At 36.6% G+C, this 18370-nt stretch overlaps 1 protein-coding gene across 2 annotated transcripts in view; it reads right to left on the bottom strand.

The window, feature by feature from the left end:
- LOC139810699 (uncharacterized) overlaps positions 1-18370 on the bottom strand; it is a 25174-nt gene extending 6804 nt beyond the window's left edge. For both annotated transcript variants that reach the window (XR_011731466.1, XM_071774472.1), the window contains exons 1-2: positions 17428-18370; positions 14645-14838 (exon numbers count right to left, since the gene is read on the bottom strand). Coding sequence is in view for 1 of the 2 variants with exons in the window: in XM_071774472.1 (XP_071630573.1) it covers positions 14645-14838; positions 17428-17788 (555 nt within the window). In the remaining variant the exon portion in view is untranslated. The remainder of the gene's footprint in view (positions 1-14644; positions 14839-17427) is intronic.

Here is an 18370-nt window from a genome sequence, read left to right as displayed (position 1 = left end):
GGCCCTAGCCGGCCAAATGAAATATTTAACGAATAAAATAAACAGACACCTGCGGTGACCTGCATGTTAAAGTAGCGGATTTATTTGCTTTAGCGTTTATCTGACCGGTGGTGCTGTGCCGCTCATCCACCCTATTCCCCCCCTTCATCCCCCTATCTCGTCGCTCTCTGCCCCCACCGTGCCCCCGGCTCCCTTACGGCGCGGCGAACTCCCCTTCAATCTCCGTCCCTCCTCGTCACTCCCTAAACCGTTCCGTTCCTCAACGTGCGCGCACGTTGAATCCCACCCCCGGATTTTCCAGGGGCGGCTACGTTCAGGGCTCGTAGGACGTAACTGCTCGAGCTGTCGGTTGTTGAAGCTAGGGGAGACTGCACGGGGGTTAGAAGGGACGCGAGATGGGCGGCGGAGGGTGGCACCGCGGCGACGGCGGCGGCGGAAGTGGCGGCGGTGGCGGCAGAGGCGGCGGGAGGCGACGGCGGCGGGAGCGCAGGACACCATGATGAACGTGATTGCCCTTTCCGGCTGGCAAACACTGGGGCTATTGGATTTTTATCAGCTGCTACTGCTGCTGCTGCTGCCGCTGCCGCCGCCGCCGCCGCCGCCGGTTGTCGCGCGCCGGTTGCGTAACCGGCGTGGCGATTTTTCGCGAAATTTGAACTACGCGACGAACACCGTGAGCCCCCTCGCGCGCTAATTAATCCGAAATTGATTACACCTGGCATCGAATTTCTTCGTGATCTACCATTGATTGGAAAAAAGGGAGAAAAACAGAAGCGAGATGCAAAATCGAGCCTGGCCAGCAAGAAGGATCAATTTAATTTTGATACATAAATCTTTCAAGAAAGAGGACTCTTTTAAAAATAACAATATAGATGCTAGAAAGTTTTATGCTATGTAAGGGGATGAAATCCGAATTAATGTGGGCTATATCGATATTTCATGACGATTGCGTATTTAATAACAATAACATGTTTAATTTCTTCATACAGATTCCATCTAAAAAAAAAAAAATAACAACAAAATTGAAAAAGATTAGATTTTATTGATTTTCTGAAGCTTTTCTATACGGATATAAGATCAATTCTGCTGTTTATTTATTTTTTTTTTGCAAAAGTTGTCTCGCAATTATCAACTGCGTCATGAATGTGCTCTCCACGGTGCCAAAGACAATGCTAATAATTCGTATTTGGCCACGGACCAAACCTCGAGCAGACCATAGCATGTGCGCCGTTGTTTGCCGAAGTGACGACGACGACGACGAGGCGAATTAGGGTGAGAGAGCGCGCGCACGCACCCGCGTGTAGCGTTAATGTTAAACAAATATACCGCGCCAAAATAAAGTGCAACAAGGCATATCGACAGATGTCCAGCACCTTCTGGATAAATATTTAATCATCTCTTTATATGGGAGCTGTACGGGAATTCTACCCTCCGCTCCCTTCCGATCATGCGCTTCGATATACTTGTCCGTGTGCGCGCGGATGCGTCTCTTTACTTTGTTTTATTATTTTATCATCCTTTCACATTTTCCATTATCTTGTTAATTTTCAAATTAACTTATTTTGTTCGACGAATATTAAGAAATTCTTCATGCAAACTTTGTTTCTTAATAAGTAACGGTAATACTAGCATTTAAATGATTTCTTCAATTTCGTCCTCGGTTTTGCATTATGATTAAACAAGCAAATCACGTCAAAATGTGACATAATCACTTTTATGATGATGATTTTCTTTCATTAGCAAATACTGCGATTCAATATTTAATTTATATGATGTACTTTCTCATAAAATTTTTAGATTTTTGCGTAGTATTTTCTTTAACTGGATTAATGTTACAATATATCTTAATTTTATGTATCTTAATTTTATCGACTTTTTAAATTAATTTATTATCTACAATTAGAATATTAATGAGAAATTCAGTTACAATTACGTTTTAAAATTAAATATACGTGCATTGCTATAATTAAAGATGACTTTACTATAATTAGAGATAATTTTACAAATTTTTTTGGAAGATTTCTCAAATGATCCACACTTATTTAATACATAGAAGTCATACATACATTTCTACTTATTTCAATAATAGATGTAACAATCATGAACACATAGTTTCAATAATATATTAACATTTTGCGTTAATTGCGTTAATTACGTTAATTTTGCATTCATATATGTAGCGTGTTAATTCAGATTGAACGGATTTTCACATCAGTTACAGTTATTTTTATGCTCGATATTTGTTTGATCAAGTCGCGACTATATTCGATGCTGTGTTGATGCCCGATGATTAAAGTAAATATCGAGGCATTAAGAATTCTACAGAAGCACCGCACGATGGTGCAATTTGCGCTACGCTTATCCGTTTGATTCACCCTACGTTTAGACCTCGTCGTGATTTTCCCTTCTCGAACCAGTTAACCGCGGATTTCGCTCGGTTGCTTTCTGACCCCGGGCCGATCTAATTTGGTATCGGCAAGGTGTATTTCAACGGCAACGTGATTAGTTCCTCCGATAGAATTTGAACATATATGCAAAATGAAGTGGTCTGTATATATAAATAAACCTCTTGATAAAATTTTAACTTCACACTTAATTAGGAAGATATTTGAAGTTTGAGAAAAAATTGTGAAAAGAACGATATAATCAAATTTCCGTTAAAGTAAAAACGGCAAATTAATTAAACATTTCGTAAATAAAAGAAAATGTATAGAAATTGTCTTCATAATCAAATATGTAATGTTATTTACAAAATATGCTTTAATATTTTTCACATTACTCTGTCCATCGACTTCAAAAACAAATATATTATTATATTTTACTAAAAGAAGATTATTGCTATAGTAAAGTGGAATGATTTTGTTTCATGATTAAGAGAAAAAATTAATTTGATAAAAAATATTAAATCTCTCTCTCTCTCTCTCTCTTTGTCTCTCTCGTTATGTCATTAAGTTTTATGTATCTAATTAATTTGTAACGGAGTCATTTCGACGATCGTACCAATAAAAGTGAATGTCTCTGTGCTACACGGAGCAGACCGTAATTAAGACTGAGATGGCAGGCTGATGCGCGTTCACCCTAAACTTATTTCCTTAATTGAAAGTCTGAATCGCTGCAGTCCGCATACAGTACATATAACAAGACAGAGTACAAGAAAAGTGATTATATTAGATCTGATCAACTTCGCACTCTCTCTCTCTCTCTCTCTCTCTCTCTCTCTCTCTCTCTCTCTCTCTCTCTATTCACTTTCATATAGAATATACATACAGCTACACATTGATTGCATGTTTTAATTATATCTCGCAAAAATTCGTTTACATCCACATAAAAATAAAACTGCCGCGACATTTTAATAAAAATTATTAATAAAAGACTTAAATTGGCATCAAATTGAACTAGTCTTTTTGGGAAAGGTCAAATCTAAAGTCTCTTTTTATTTTTTTTAAGGATGCTAACAATTTCAATATATCTGACTAAAATAATGCTCTATACTTTTAGATCGCTTTACATTAAATGTAACGATAAGCGTCGTACTTAATTCGAAAAGTGTCATGAAGAAAGTATACCCGCGTCTCTTCGATTATAGCAGTCGAACAGTAATAATTGTAGAACGACGTGAGATTGTTGTCCGGGCGAAATGACGTGGCTGGGCGAGACGTGACGGAATTATTCTTGGCGGCGCGCATCCTGGTCGTTGCTCCTCTCCTCTCCCCCTTGCCGACGTCCTTGATGCGTCGTTCCGCCACGGATGATACCCAGCAGGACAGTTTTTAATCACTGTAAGTGGATCTACATAGAGCTCGCAATTACCGGCGCACACTCTGGCATGGGCCCCTTGTGTATCAGCCCAGCCGCCCCCGACACCAGCCGCCAGAGCCCGGGCGAATGTTTTCCCCATTTCATCCCTCTGTGCCACCAACTGCAGCAACCCCTCGACTCCTGGAATCGTCTCTCGTTCCCAGCCCTACACCTTCCCCCCCCCCCACCCACCCTTTGTTCATCTTTTCCATCTCGGTCTCTCTTTCTCTCCCGGTCTGCGTTGCCATCCCTTAGACATCGCATTCTTCTTCACCTTATAGTCGCTTCTCATTCTAAGTATTCATTCTTCTTTTATGCCTCTCTCTTTTTCTTTCTTTCTCACCACCTTAAAGTCTCGGTACGTCCACCTTTCTCCATCTCTTATCTTGTTACTCTTAAAGCCGTCTCTCTTCCTATCTCGTTTTTACCGGCATCCTTTGGATTTCACATCTTCTTCTATTTCAAGATCCTTTCTTGTTTCCTAGCGTTCATCCCTCCTCTTTCACTTACGCTCTCTTTTTCCGTCGTTCGATTTCTTCCCGCTTTCTACTTCCTTCTTTTTCGGCCTCCTATCCTGAGACCCTCCCGGATCTCTCTCGTCCCTTCGAGAACAAACCCTTAATCGCGAGTGTGCTCGTCTCTGTCCTTCATTCCCCGCAAGACACAGGGGGGATACGTCGCGTCTCGTTTCATTTGACAGCGACGTATCCCATCGAGGGATGGAAGGAAATTCAGGTTGATTTTTCGACTGCGCCGCCGGTCGTACTTCCCGAGGTCTCGAGATTGCCCTGTCCGACTTTTAGCTTCATGGCTTCATCTCTCGAACGCTCACTTCAGATGAGCAGGTCGAAGTTCAAGTATCAATCAATTGAACGATGGAAAGATATTTCTATATCTATATCTTGATTCCTATTGTTTGTATATTTCAGTTTCTAGTGTTTACAATATTATTATAGCTTGAGTATTTTTATTAAAACTTTTATTAATTGGTGTGGTCGTTTTCTATCTGTGTTAAATATTATATTATGACTGTTTAATCTTATATTTTTTACTTAATATAACTATGCTATATTATCTTTAAAAAATTACCGTTTTTATTGTTTTCATTATTTTTAATTCTGAGAATTGGATTTTCCTAAAAAATTAATTAAAGAAATAAAATTGTATTTGATTTACTTTATTCTTTTTCAAAAATCCTAATTTACCCCCAGTCTTTTAACTTACAGTGTTAAATAATCTCACATTCTATTTGCATACTGTATTGTACACAAGCATTAATCTTGTTATAATTAATTAATGTATATGTAGCATTAATGTGTATTATAAAATAAAATTACTTATTGATTAAAAATTTAATAATATCGTGAGTTATTCGGTAAAACTAATCGCAGAATATATTACAACAGAATTCTGTACTCTGTTAATGTTACTTTTAATATTGTATTTTCCGAACACATGTAAACGATATACAATTATATCATTTTCAATAATTAACTACTATTCATGAAACACTACCACTGTAAAAGCATTCTCCGACATGCATCTATCTCTCTCGTGTACAAACATGAAATAATATTAGTATATTTTTATTTGCAAAAGCATCTCACACTTTTTTTAGAAAAATATCTCCGAAACTCTTTTGGTTTTAATTTCAAGCGGACTTTTCTTTAATGGAATTTCAACCATTTTTTCACAAATGCCAGTCAATTAATGCTATCGACAAATGTCATTCACCCGGTACAAAATACCGCAGCCGATCTTTCCGAAAGCCCGTGTTTTCCACCCACGTTTCGCGCATCGATATATACATGCCCGCGGGTGAATATTAATCTCGTTAGCGGCGAAAAACACAACTTCAATCGCCTGTCCCATATCGGGACGCTATTGCCGCCTCGCTCCCTTCGCAATATTACATCCCGCGCACTTGACATCCCAATCTAGAAAGAGAGAGAAAGAGAGATAGAGAGATCAGGTTTGGAACGTATTATGCACAGCTCCGCTGCTCTACTACGTTAATGGAATTGTAATTTATACTGGATGACATGTGACTCAGAGTAGCGAAGCGTGCCGCCACGCGACGGCCGAGGCGTCGTAGTCAATGGGACATGTGGTGTAACGATGTAAGAAACACGAAGTACATAAAGTATCGTTCACATAAAGCTCATCGCAATTACAATACAATAATGATGTAATGCAAAATGTTTAATTTATTATAATTTATTTGAATTGTTTGCGTATAAACTTCACTATCTAGTACAGTGGGTCTATTCTGTAACTCTTAACGACAGTTTCGTTATCGTTATATTTGCGTTGCGCAGATATTATATATGGTAAAAAAGCTGCGCAACGTCAATATAACGATAACGAAACTGTCGTTAAGAGTTACAGAATAGGCCCACGGAAGTGAAGATTAGTACATTTTTTGCCAAGAGTATAAGTTTTTACGTTTGTTAAAAGTGAGTAATTGCATTCGCTATTTATTATTATTTTAATATTGCAAGCGTTCTATTTTTAATATTAAAATAAATATTCGTGCATATCAGGTGAGGGTTGATACGTTACGATGTCAAAACAAACGCAAAAATTGCGTAGAAACTCTAACTTTTGTTAGTTCAATTACACTATTAAAGCAAGCTTTACTTCAAAATGCATTATTCAAAAAAATGTCTTGTTGCTTAGAAACTTTCTCTAAAAGGAACTAATTTAATTACTTTTAATATTTTCAAAACTAAAATATATCTTTCTGTTATTTTTCTGTCTCTTTTTTGCAAAGTAATATTATATTTTAAATATGTATAACTTGAAACTTCCTTTTGTACAAAAGTCTCACGTTCAATTGTTTATATTTTATACAGTACTTTTAATTAAGAGATATCGCGCGCGGGGCTATATATGTTAGAATGCCTGCAGCGACATGACTGATGCATCAGTTGTATGAACGGGCCTTAAACCGACAGGCACAAATTCACTGCTAATCAGAAACCCGTCGTCCCTTTGTGTGCAGCTTCTGTTGCATGGCATTGGTCCAATCGGGAGAAGATATGGGTCAGCGTTTGATTAATCCTGCGCCACGTTCATCGCCGATAACCAGCGCGGAAGATGGAAACGTGGAGCAGGACCCGCAGGTATAATTCAATCGCCGAATGACTCACGACCGCCTTCTCAAAGATAGATGAGCCGAGATCGCCGGTCTTAAGGAACCTTGTATATCACGCGACCAGAATAAAACGCGGAGGAAATTCGTGATTCATTTGGAGGCGAACATTTTTAATGACTGAAATGCATATTTTATTATGCATAAAATTGAGCAGAGAGACGCGTTAAAGCTAATAAATATTTCAATACAACGCCATGGAATGAGAACGATCGATATCATCCAGCGATCCTGAGAAATGAAAGAAGAAAATTATCCATATAAAAGATACATACATTTTTTTCAATATGATATCTATAATTTAGCAGTATGTTGGGATTTATAGCAATAATTTAACAATTTTGATCCTTTTTTCTTTTTCCACATTAAAAACATAAAGGAAACATATATGAAAGAATCAGAAACGCGTAGAGTTTCTATCTTTATATATTCTTCTTGAACAGAAGAATGAATCTGCATGAATTTAATGCGATTATGAAAACGACGATAAAAGGAATGAATGAGAAATTACAATCTATTCGAAAGAATAAATGTGACGTAACCGTTACATGCTTTTCGAACAGTAATCAGAGGAATTGAATCTACAGGATACTAATTGCCTTATCATGGATAACAAGTTTTTCTCGTGAAGTGGTTTCGAATATCGCGATCGTTTCTATTGATCAAACTCGCTTCGATATTCGTTTCCATTTGGAACGAGCAAAACTGTTATCCATGAGTGTCAAAACGAGTAACATGTTTTTTAAACGCATCTTCGATCAAAAATTGCTTCTGACAGTGCAAGTAATAATCTCGACGAAAGGCATGATCATTTTAGTACAGCGTTGCATATGCGAGCCATGTGCCGAGTTGATTTATCAATATTGCACAATAAAGGGGATTAATATCATTAATAAAATATTAGCGCTAATCCGAGCGAATTTCTCAGATAGAACGGGTAAAGTTGTTGCTGGCAATAATATTCTATTAGAAAGAGAAATTTTAGAAAGAGAGAGAGTTCTTGTTCATTTTAACATACCTATATTCTTATTAAATATTACTTTTAAGGCAAGTTTTATTTAATACCGACATAGTTTCGATAGAATTACCGATAGACTACATTTTGAATTACATAAAACAATTCGAATTATTTATTTCGAAAAGATATCAAAGAATAAGGAAGTTATAAAATTATTTAATAAATATACAAGTTATTGAACTGGCAAGATAAGGAAATAAAATATGAAAATGTAAACAATATAAAATAATACAAATGCTAGATATGTATTTTTTCGGTCAGCGACTCGATCTTTATGCTTAATATTTATCTTAATACTTTTGCGTGAATTTATATACACTTCTTCGCTCAGCAAATTAGTTTCAAGCTGAAGCGGGAATATTAAATTGATAATTAATTTAATAATAATGATGCTGATAAGCACATTTAATAGCGAAGGATTTATTATGAACAATATTACCTTAACCAGAGTATGAATCTAGACTTTCTTATTCGGAACTCTCTAAATCTGAATCAGTGAATAGTCACTGATATCAGTGACTATTCACTGATTCAGCAGTACTATTCACTGATTCAGCAGTACTATTCACTGATTCAGATTTAGAGAGAACGGGCATCTTTACCAATTCGGTTACTAGGCATGTATATACTTATTAGCATCATTATCATTAAATTGATTATCAATTTAATTATGCGAATTTACTATTTTATCAGCTTCAGAGTTTGACACTGTGTTTCAAGACCAACATATAATTGGCGTGTGGTTTGTTCGGCGGAAAAATGTATAAATTTACGCAAAAATACTAGACACAAAGTTTCAATAAGGACCCAATCAAATAAGGCATACTTCTATTTATTTGTGTTATTCACATATCAATCAATTTTCACTCACTATATTTTTCTTGCGCTTAGAAACAGTAAATAAATATTGTGAAACAAGCTATTTTATTTATGTGGCCTAGTACTATTTCGTGAGCTACGTTCAAATTATTAAAAATGCTTTAAGTATAATATTATTCGTATCATACATTACAGCGACAGTGACTACTAAATTCCCATAAAGTTTTCCAAATTTGCGTTTATGATACTGATATCGGTTACCGTGATCATACCTCGATATTCTTTCCAATACTCTATACGTCACATCCGTCGAAAATGTCATTTATACAGAGATACTCTTTTCGCCGTTTTCGGTACCGCGAAGCGAGCAGTCGATCTCACGCGCGACGATCAAGTTATAGCCGCTGCATAATGCAACGGATAGTGTTACAAATTCAATCATCTTTCGGATATTTTTATCGACGTCAGCCGCGCCAACGACGAGAGACGGGATATTTCTACGCGGTGTAACACATGCGCGCCGAGAGAATCTCGACTATCAATAGCACGCTGACTTAGTTATGCGCTCCCTACCTAATGCTGCCAACTAGAATTCCGATATCCGTTAGAGAACCGGCCTCTCTGTTGTTGCAAAGTAATACGATCCAGCGCGTTTTATCTCTTCTTAAGGTGCGCGTACTGCCGCGTTTCACCGCCATAATTATGGCGGTTCAATCGATTTTATCGAACGTGGCGGCATTATATTCGTTTTGCGTTATTTCATAAATGCGAAATTCAATATCTAAATTTTATAGAGTTTGCTAAAAGAGGCGAGAAAAGAATAATAAGCATATTGCTAAACTTAGTAGAACGTACTAAGAATATAGCGCGAAACGGATACCTTGAAGTTATGCTTTTGACCACTTTATTATTAAATTCGATTAAGGCTTTGTGGATAAAAGTGAGCTCAATAATTGCAATACATTAATTTGTGTAATGTGCAATGGTGTATTTCGTATTTCTTATATAATTAATATGAAAGTGAGAAAAAGTAATAGATAGTTACAAACGCAAAACAGTGTTTTATCGATACTTAGTAAGAACGTTAAAACGAGATTTAAACATGCTGTGCTTGCTTGTAAATGCATCATTGACAAATTTGCGAAGCTGCAGACAAAATATAAAACATGTTCTAATAATCATGACGTCAAAAAACAATTTACTTATTAATTATTACGACCAATAAGCTAAATTAATATTTAATAACATCTCTATTTGGAGGGGTAAAAACTATAGTGGTGTAAGTTAAATTTTTTAAAATATTTTCTCGTGTGCATAGATGCAAGATTTATAATATATTGTACAGTAATATATTGTACAGATTGCATCTATGCACACGAGAAAATATTTTTAAAAATTTGACTTGCACCACTATGGTTTTTACTCCTCTATTTGTAGTAATAAATATTTATATTTTTTAAATCATTTTTATTAATAATAACGTACGATATTACTATACATGTATTCTAAATACAAATGAAAATGTGTGAACTAATATTCAAATGCTCGAAAAGAGAATGTTGAATTTGGACGTGTGACTCATCTGGTTTAATATATTTACAAATTCAGAACAATCCAGGATTTTTCGGAATTTAAACGAAAAAAAACGTTCTAACGATACTTTAAAAAATAAAAAATAAAGCTTGTTTTGTACATGATAAACAAAATGTTTACGCTAATTAATTACCGTTAGATTTAAGCATTGTCGAGTCGACAGAAATGTTACTTTATATTTTAAGTTAAGTAAAACTCTAAATAACAAAAAAATATGGAAATAGCAGAGAAACAATAGCAGCTGATTAGGCTGCATTACGGATAAATAAAGGGAAAAGAAATAAAGGTGGATAAAGCTCTTTCGGGATAAAGCTCTATCGAACACATATCCGTATAACTGAATTTATACGACGCTAAATAAAAGTGGAGAGGTAAGATGAAGGTAATAATAGCAGCTGATTAGGAAGTATCTTAAATGAGATATGAAGAAGGAGAAATAATGGTAGATAATGTTCGAGGAAAAGAGTTAACGGAAACATTCCTGCGTAACTTAATTTATACTTCGCGCTAAGTGAAACTATAGATAGCGAGAGAAAATAGGGGTAGTAATGGCAGCCGATTAGGAAGTATCCTGGGAAGCAGGATGTGCGAGAGGGGGCGAACGGAGGAAGCCAATGACTCTCGCGATGCGAGAGGGAGGAAATTTTATCGAGCAGCCGCCATCGACGAGATGGAGGGCCTCCGAGAGGGATGGGGGCGGGCGGAGGGGCGCACGGGGTTGAATCGGAGGGTTGGAAGACAGCGAGGGGGTAGGGTAAGCTCGCAGTAGCGAACGAACGAATCACGAATGAAGGGACGAGGGAAACTCTTGAGGGACCGTACGTCCTGTCAGAATGGAGGAGGGCAAAGTCGAGCAGACAAAGGACTCTTACCCCACCGCGGGAGGATAAACCTCACCAGAGATGGCGGTCGCGCCGCGAACCCGCAAACTACTAGAGTATTAATAGTTATCTCGCGCTTCATTATCGCGCGGTCCTCGTTCATGATACGCGAACACGTCCGATGATGCATAACGCGGCATAATCGGCATTCAGATGAGATTAATATTTACGAGGAAATCTTTTTGGTTGCTTTTAATCGCGTTTTATTTTGGTCAAATTGCCCTAGAGTTCAAATTAAAAAGTCAAATTAAAAAGGAAATTCTTAATGCGCCTCGTATGGAAGATGGAATAGAAATTGTGTAATCATATATTAAAAATTTTTAAAGGAATAGTATATATAGAAATGAGAAAAGAAGAAGAAAATCGCAAAAGAGAATAATAAGAAATAAAAAGGATTTAAATAGATACAGGATATTTAAAAATATTGAGAGGGTGCATGTGAATCTTCGTACGAATAGAAAAAGAAACTCGTAAAAATAAAGTACGCAGGTTTTATGCTGAATATCGGCGTCCCAGAAATGGTTCCTCCTCTCACTTCTTAAGATAGATTGAATAGCTTTATTTCCACTTAGAAAGTTCAAAGACCATTGAGAAATATTTTCCTGCGATTTTTCAATGGACGTCAATTTAATGAACTTCCACATTAGCAATAATAAAAAAAAACAGTTTTAATTTCTTTTTAATACATTCTCCAAATATTTTGTTAATTGCAATATGTAACATAAATAAGTTGCAGATCATAGCAATATTAAGACATGACGAATGGTCAAGCATATATTTTGCTTGCCTTAACCTTGGATAATAAAACTATAACTTGGCATCTTCCTAGCGTTACTTAAAATATCAAGATACTGAAAATATATAAAATACATAAAAAGAAGATTATAAAAAATATAAGAGAACATAGAAATGTGTTTAATCAAAGTGAATATATAATAATAATAATATTTAAACATCTATTTATCAATTTATAAGTTATGTAGATACATTATATGTATGTACATATAATTTTGATAGTATTAATAATATAATAACATTAATAAATACTAGTCCTTTTTAAGGAATGATAAATAAAGATGAGGTCTTCCACGGAAGAAAACGTTAAGTTTGATTCAAATATAGATACACCCAAAATTTACACCTATATAGATTTTCATATCCTGCTCAACACAGCTGCAATGATTAGGAGTGTAGGGTCGAGGGGTTAACGGCAGCTTAAGTAACTTGCCGTCGCCAAGATAATCGCGCTCGTCGTGCAAAAGTGGATTATACGCGTTGGAATATCAAGTCGTCGCCGCAAATAGCGAGCGATTTGGTGCAACAGTCGTCGAATCGCCATCTCTAATCTTGCCGTGTAATAATATCGTGATCGTCGATGGCGAGCGTTATATTAATCCGTGCCTACACCGTCTCAGAGATAAGATTAAATTTATTGCCTCCCTCCTACGAGCCCCGAAAACCAATGAAATCGTCCGCGCTTCTCGTCCGCGCTAGATAATCTGAATGAAATTCGGCGGAGAGAAGGTACTTCGGCGGCGCTAAGTGATGCACGTCAGTCGGGAAGTCTAACTTTAGGACCCGTTAGCGTCTGGGGAGCTGTCTAATCGCGTTACCGTACATGTACCTCACCTGTCCTTCCCCGCGACACTTGCGTCTTTTCCAGCGCGAGCAGGTAACGTCACGGATGCGTGTGCGAGAAGCGAGTAGAGGGAAATCGGCGAAGAAGAGCTGTGACAGATAGCTCCCGATCTTAACGTGCTCTTAAGAGAGATCGTGTAAATTTATATCTCGCATAAAACTTTACCGATTTTACCGTACATCAGAGTGTCCGACGAGAAACGAACGGCAATTGTCCTATTGCGATATTGATCTTCAAATTGTGTACAAGTAATGCTCAAAGTTGGTCAATGAAGTTCATATAATGTAAATAAATAAAAAAAATTCCAACTTTGTATAAATCATAATTTAACAATTTAGTTTGGATTTATTTAATGTAATATTTCCGTGTTTCCTTTGCACTCTTAGCATGAAATGTGTGACTGTTCGATTTTGAGTTTTATTTGCTTAGAATAAACATTACGATTAATATAACGCGAGAATTTGATAAGCATATTTAAGGCCATTGCACGTAACAAAGTTTTGGTTATAATCGTAAGGCCGTATTAAGAAAATAGACCAATCACACTTGATTATTTTTCAAGCGCGAGGCGAATAATCGACTGTGATTGGTCTATTTCCTTACAGCCTTACGATTATAACTAAAACTTTGTTACGTGCAATGGCCTTTAATATAACAAGCATATGTAATTTTTGTTGTCAATATTGGAAATGAAACAATTACGAGATGCAGTTTCTCAAAACAATTTTTAAGAAAAGGTTGACTTGAAATATTCTCAAGAGATCAGCATTTTTGAAGATAGTTTTAGTAGTTCGAAAACATCCAACATATCAGAAAAATACACTTTGATTTATGCATGTATAATGACCCGAAAATGGTAGAAATCAAATCGCGGAAAATGAGAACAATTTTCTTGAACTCAGTTGTCACTCTGAAGAATATTTAACATGTTTATCTCCAATTAAATAGTAAAGTAAATTGGGAATTGTCCTCATGCATCTCGTTTGAAACTCCAAATTATGCTAAAATCAAATTTCCGAGAATTATCGCATAAATAAAATATAAAAAGAAATTTTTTCACAAAAAGAAATCACCAGTCGTCGTTTAATGTTGTATTTTCGCTGCTTTCAATGGCGAAAAAGAGTTCCAAAATATTACGTAAGCGTAATTTCATACGTACGGAGGAATAATTTTACAATAATGTTTGTACAATTCTTAAGTCGTTTATCTTTTGTTCATGATAATCCGTCATGCGTATTAGACAGTATAATCCATCAGCTCGCGACTCGCAGGTAGCCATGAAAACGAAAATGGAGTCTGTAATGTAATTACACTACACTCCTGCGAACTCACCCTCAACTTTCCGTCAACAACCCTCTCTTTTCGCAGATGAAACAAAGTGCGCGATATGCAATGCAAAATTATATATGTACGTATAAACCAAGAAAATGTGTTCTTTCCTTATAATAGCCGTTAAAAATTCTTTTAATCATCGTATATTATTTATATTGCGCAAATGCTCGGTTCTTAAAAATTAATTTTATATCAAATGTTCTGTATTAGCGCTAATTAGTTAGATTTTTACAAGAAACATTATATTCATGATATAATATTGACGGATAAGAGTATTATTTCGATCTCTTTTTCTCTCTGAGATAATTAAATTCAAATTTTCGGCATAAAGAAATATTGTGCAAAAATTGCTCATTAAAAATTTTAGGAAAAAATAACGAATTGCGAAAAAACAATAAGAACAGACTAACCTGCACTCTAGCTTCCGTCAGATCGATCTTCATAGCGATTTCTTCTCTGGTGTAAATGTCTGGATAATGCGTCTCCTGAAATGCACGTTCCAATTCTTTCAGTTGAGCTGACGTAAATGTCGTTCGTATCCGACGTTGTTTTCTCTTCTCCGCGAGGCCGTCATGCCCTGAGTAAGCTTTATATCCCAAACCGCCTGGAAATTAGAAATGTAGAGAACGTTAGCAAAGATAAAAATAATGATCGCAATGCAGTGATAAAAAGGATAATAAAGAAACAATATTTGAAACACGAGTCCACATTCGTTATGCAATAACAATAACAGCAATAATTGCAAAATGAATTATTAATTGAAACACAGCGCAAAACACATCGAAGAAAACATGGATCTTTATTTTGCCGCGTCATAAATATCAAGAGGAACAATCTTTATACATATTAAAAGATAAAGTAACAAAAATATGAGTAATCATACCAATAACGGTAAACGTAACGTTTATGATGGGAATATATATCGCACTTCCAGTTATTTGTTTTATACAAAGTACAAAATTTTATTAGCAGAATAAACAGGGAGGAATTAACTTTCCTGCAATAATATTTATCGTATATCTTTATTATATAATCTTTATATCTCCATATATTTTTATTCTCGAAAAAAATATATATATGTTTTATATGTGTTAAAATTATTACTATATGAAAAATTCATATCAAAATAATTTAAATTTCATGTTTTTAGAGACGAATAATTTCATTTTCTAAAATCCTCGAATAATCATGCTGAAGATATATCCGAAAGCTTTTATTTTGTACGATTAATATCACATCTGATATCCTTAGGACAGTTTCGCTTTGGTAGATACATTTATAATTCTATCGCCTCCGGTGAGTTCATAAAACGTTAATTGAAGCATGACAGATACTGCGTTGCATAATATATCCGCGTGACATTCTTGCGCGCACCACATCGGAACAACATGTGTGATGTTGAATTCAATCGAGATCAATTATCAACTAGGGCGCAGGGAGCTTAGCTCCCTGCTCGTGTGTGACATGTTTAGCCCCTTCTAAATCGCCGGAACAAACATAACAAAGCGTCGCGCATTCATAGACCGACGGATTGACGCGAGGATAAAGGAGCTCTTGTTAAGCCATGTTCTTGTTAAGCCGGAATTATGAATTATTTATTTGTTATGAATAATGTTAATATCTTAGTATACGATAACATGATAGACGTTAATATATAATATTCTTTGATATTATTTATTAATTTGGATTTGCAAACTTGATCTATCCAAAATGACACAGGGAGACTTAAAGTCGCAAATTAAATATTCTAATATAAATAAACGATAATAATAATTATGCTGAATGTTTAAAATGCTTTGTTTAATTATTAAATAATTAAAAAATAAGTATATGTGAGGTAACTGTAATTTAAGTTTTCTGATAACTTCATGATACATACTTGATAATATTTTGATATTTTTTCAACTAATTTATTAACTAATTTATTTTCAACTAATTTTTCAACTAATTTATTTGTAAATTACTTGCATAGCGTATTATGTGTATATAATTGTAGATTGCGTACATTTTATGTATATAAAATATTTATGACTTTTCACAAAAAACATGAATAATTACACGATGTATGTCCATGTTGCTTTAATAACAAACAAATTCCCTGAATTTATAAAGTCAATTTTTGTCGAAGAAAATTTCGTAAATATTATATACAAATATGTCTCAACAATCCTATTTTTAATAATACACAGTAAAAAATTTAATGTCCCAGAAAGTCCACTCTAAATTTTGTGTAATTTTTGTCGATTTTTTTAGTCGATATAACATTTCTAAATGTAAAAAATAACACGATGAATGAGTTATTTTAACACAAAATTTAGAGTGGACTTTCTGGGACATTAAATTTTTTACAGTGTAGCTCTACTTAATTAAATGTCGAACCAAACTTCTCAATAAAATTTTCTTGAAATTTAAACAAAGACTGAAGTTTGAATATTTATTTGCGTAGTCATATTCTAATACAAAGAAAGTTCTTCATTTATATTTCTTCATTATTCTGTTATAGTCGGAAACGTTGGAACAAACGACGAAGCGAATTGATGAACACGTAGATAAACTAAATAGATTTACGAACCTCTCAGAAATGCGTCCTCGAATATAGGCTCGAAATAATTACAAACAACTTTGGCTATTCTAACGAGAAGCGATACTCGGAGAGGGGAAAGAATTAGGCGACCTAACGAGACTTCGAGCATAGAGAGCAATCAGAAGAAGCACGGAGAAAGATTCGGTCGCGCGGATCCGCCAACTATTGCCCGACGAAATAAATTGTGACACTTTCCTTTAAGACTCTTCTTTTGCATTTAAATATTTCGTATTTCTTTTGAGTTTGCTTATCCACGTCTCCAATCGACGAACTATTTCCTACAATTTCAAAAACGATCGACGTCTCATCGTGGAAGAAAAATCGACACCAAATTTGTTGAAAAACTTCTTATTAAAATGCGATAAAATAAATTAGCTCTAAATAAAATCAATTATCTAAAAAAATAAAAAAACAGCCACACATCAAATCTTCCTGGTACTTTTAAACTATAATTGTAAGACAAAACATTTGGACTCGAGTTTCGATTCCATCGTAGCAATTACAGATTTAACAATTAGTAATTACATAATTCGGGAATTACCCGAAAGTTACACTAATCAAAAGCTCCAACGATTGAGCACTTGAAAAATACGCTCAAACGTCACTCACTCTGAAGATTGATGGCCGACGGGAAGATGGAGGCGGCGTGCCGATGGACTTCCTGGGACCTGGCGGCCATTACGGAGCAGGGGGTCGAATGGGCCCCATGGTGCGTGTGGGCATGGGGGTGGGCGGTGTGATGGGCCGTCAGCGGCGTGCCGCCGGCCGCGGCGCCGGCGGCAGCGGCCGCGTTACCGGGATACCCGGCGGCCCGTGCCGCGGTGTAACGATACGCCGCTTGGCTCATCTGCGAGCATGAGCTCAGGTCCCCGTAACTACACTGCATCTCGCCGGCGGCCAAGGCGCAGCTGGAGGCCTCGAAACCGGCCGCTGCCGCGGCCGCGGCCTGATTCAGATACGAGTAGTCCATAATGCCGCGGGCCTGGCTGCAAGTAAATCCACTTTGCGTGTTACTTCGACGACACTTGGTGCTCGGAGAGTCGTTTCTTCGCACTCCGGTGGACCGTGAGGGACCACGCGTGTTAGCCTTGAATGACGCGCACCCGAAAAAAAAATCGACGGCTGGCTGTTAAAAGTCACGACGTCTGACACATTGGTATTGTCCGGAGATATAGGTAGGATGTATACAATGTCCCTTGCAAACTTTACGGGAAAAAAAAGACACTCGCTGCGCGAAAACGTGCGAATGTGACGACGAATGCGACGAATGAGATTTATAGAAGCGTCACGTAAGCGCGGCGGCTTATCCGGGCCCGTTTGTACCCGCGCGTACTCTTTGGGCCCGCTCGTCCGCGGACCCCGGGTAGACGCGAGCGGTAGGAGCGGCACGCCGCTCTCTCGTCCGCGACGCTTCAGCGAGGGAACCGTGAACCGTGCCGGGCCGCCGGTTGGGTTCCTCGATAGCGGCTTATGACGCGTAATCGGATCAGCGATATCAAATTATTGCGATTACACCGCGGATAGGAAGAAGTTTTCCGGCCCGCTTAAGAGC

This window comes from Temnothorax longispinosus, chromosome 3 (genome assembly GCF_030848805.1).
Source record: "Temnothorax longispinosus isolate EJ_2023e chromosome 3, Tlon_JGU_v1, whole genome shotgun sequence".
NCBI classification, from domain to species: domain Eukaryota; kingdom Metazoa; phylum Arthropoda; class Insecta; order Hymenoptera; family Formicidae; genus Temnothorax; species Temnothorax longispinosus.
Note: the sequence above shows the minus strand (reverse complement) of the source record. Positions and strands in the feature narration are given on the sequence as shown.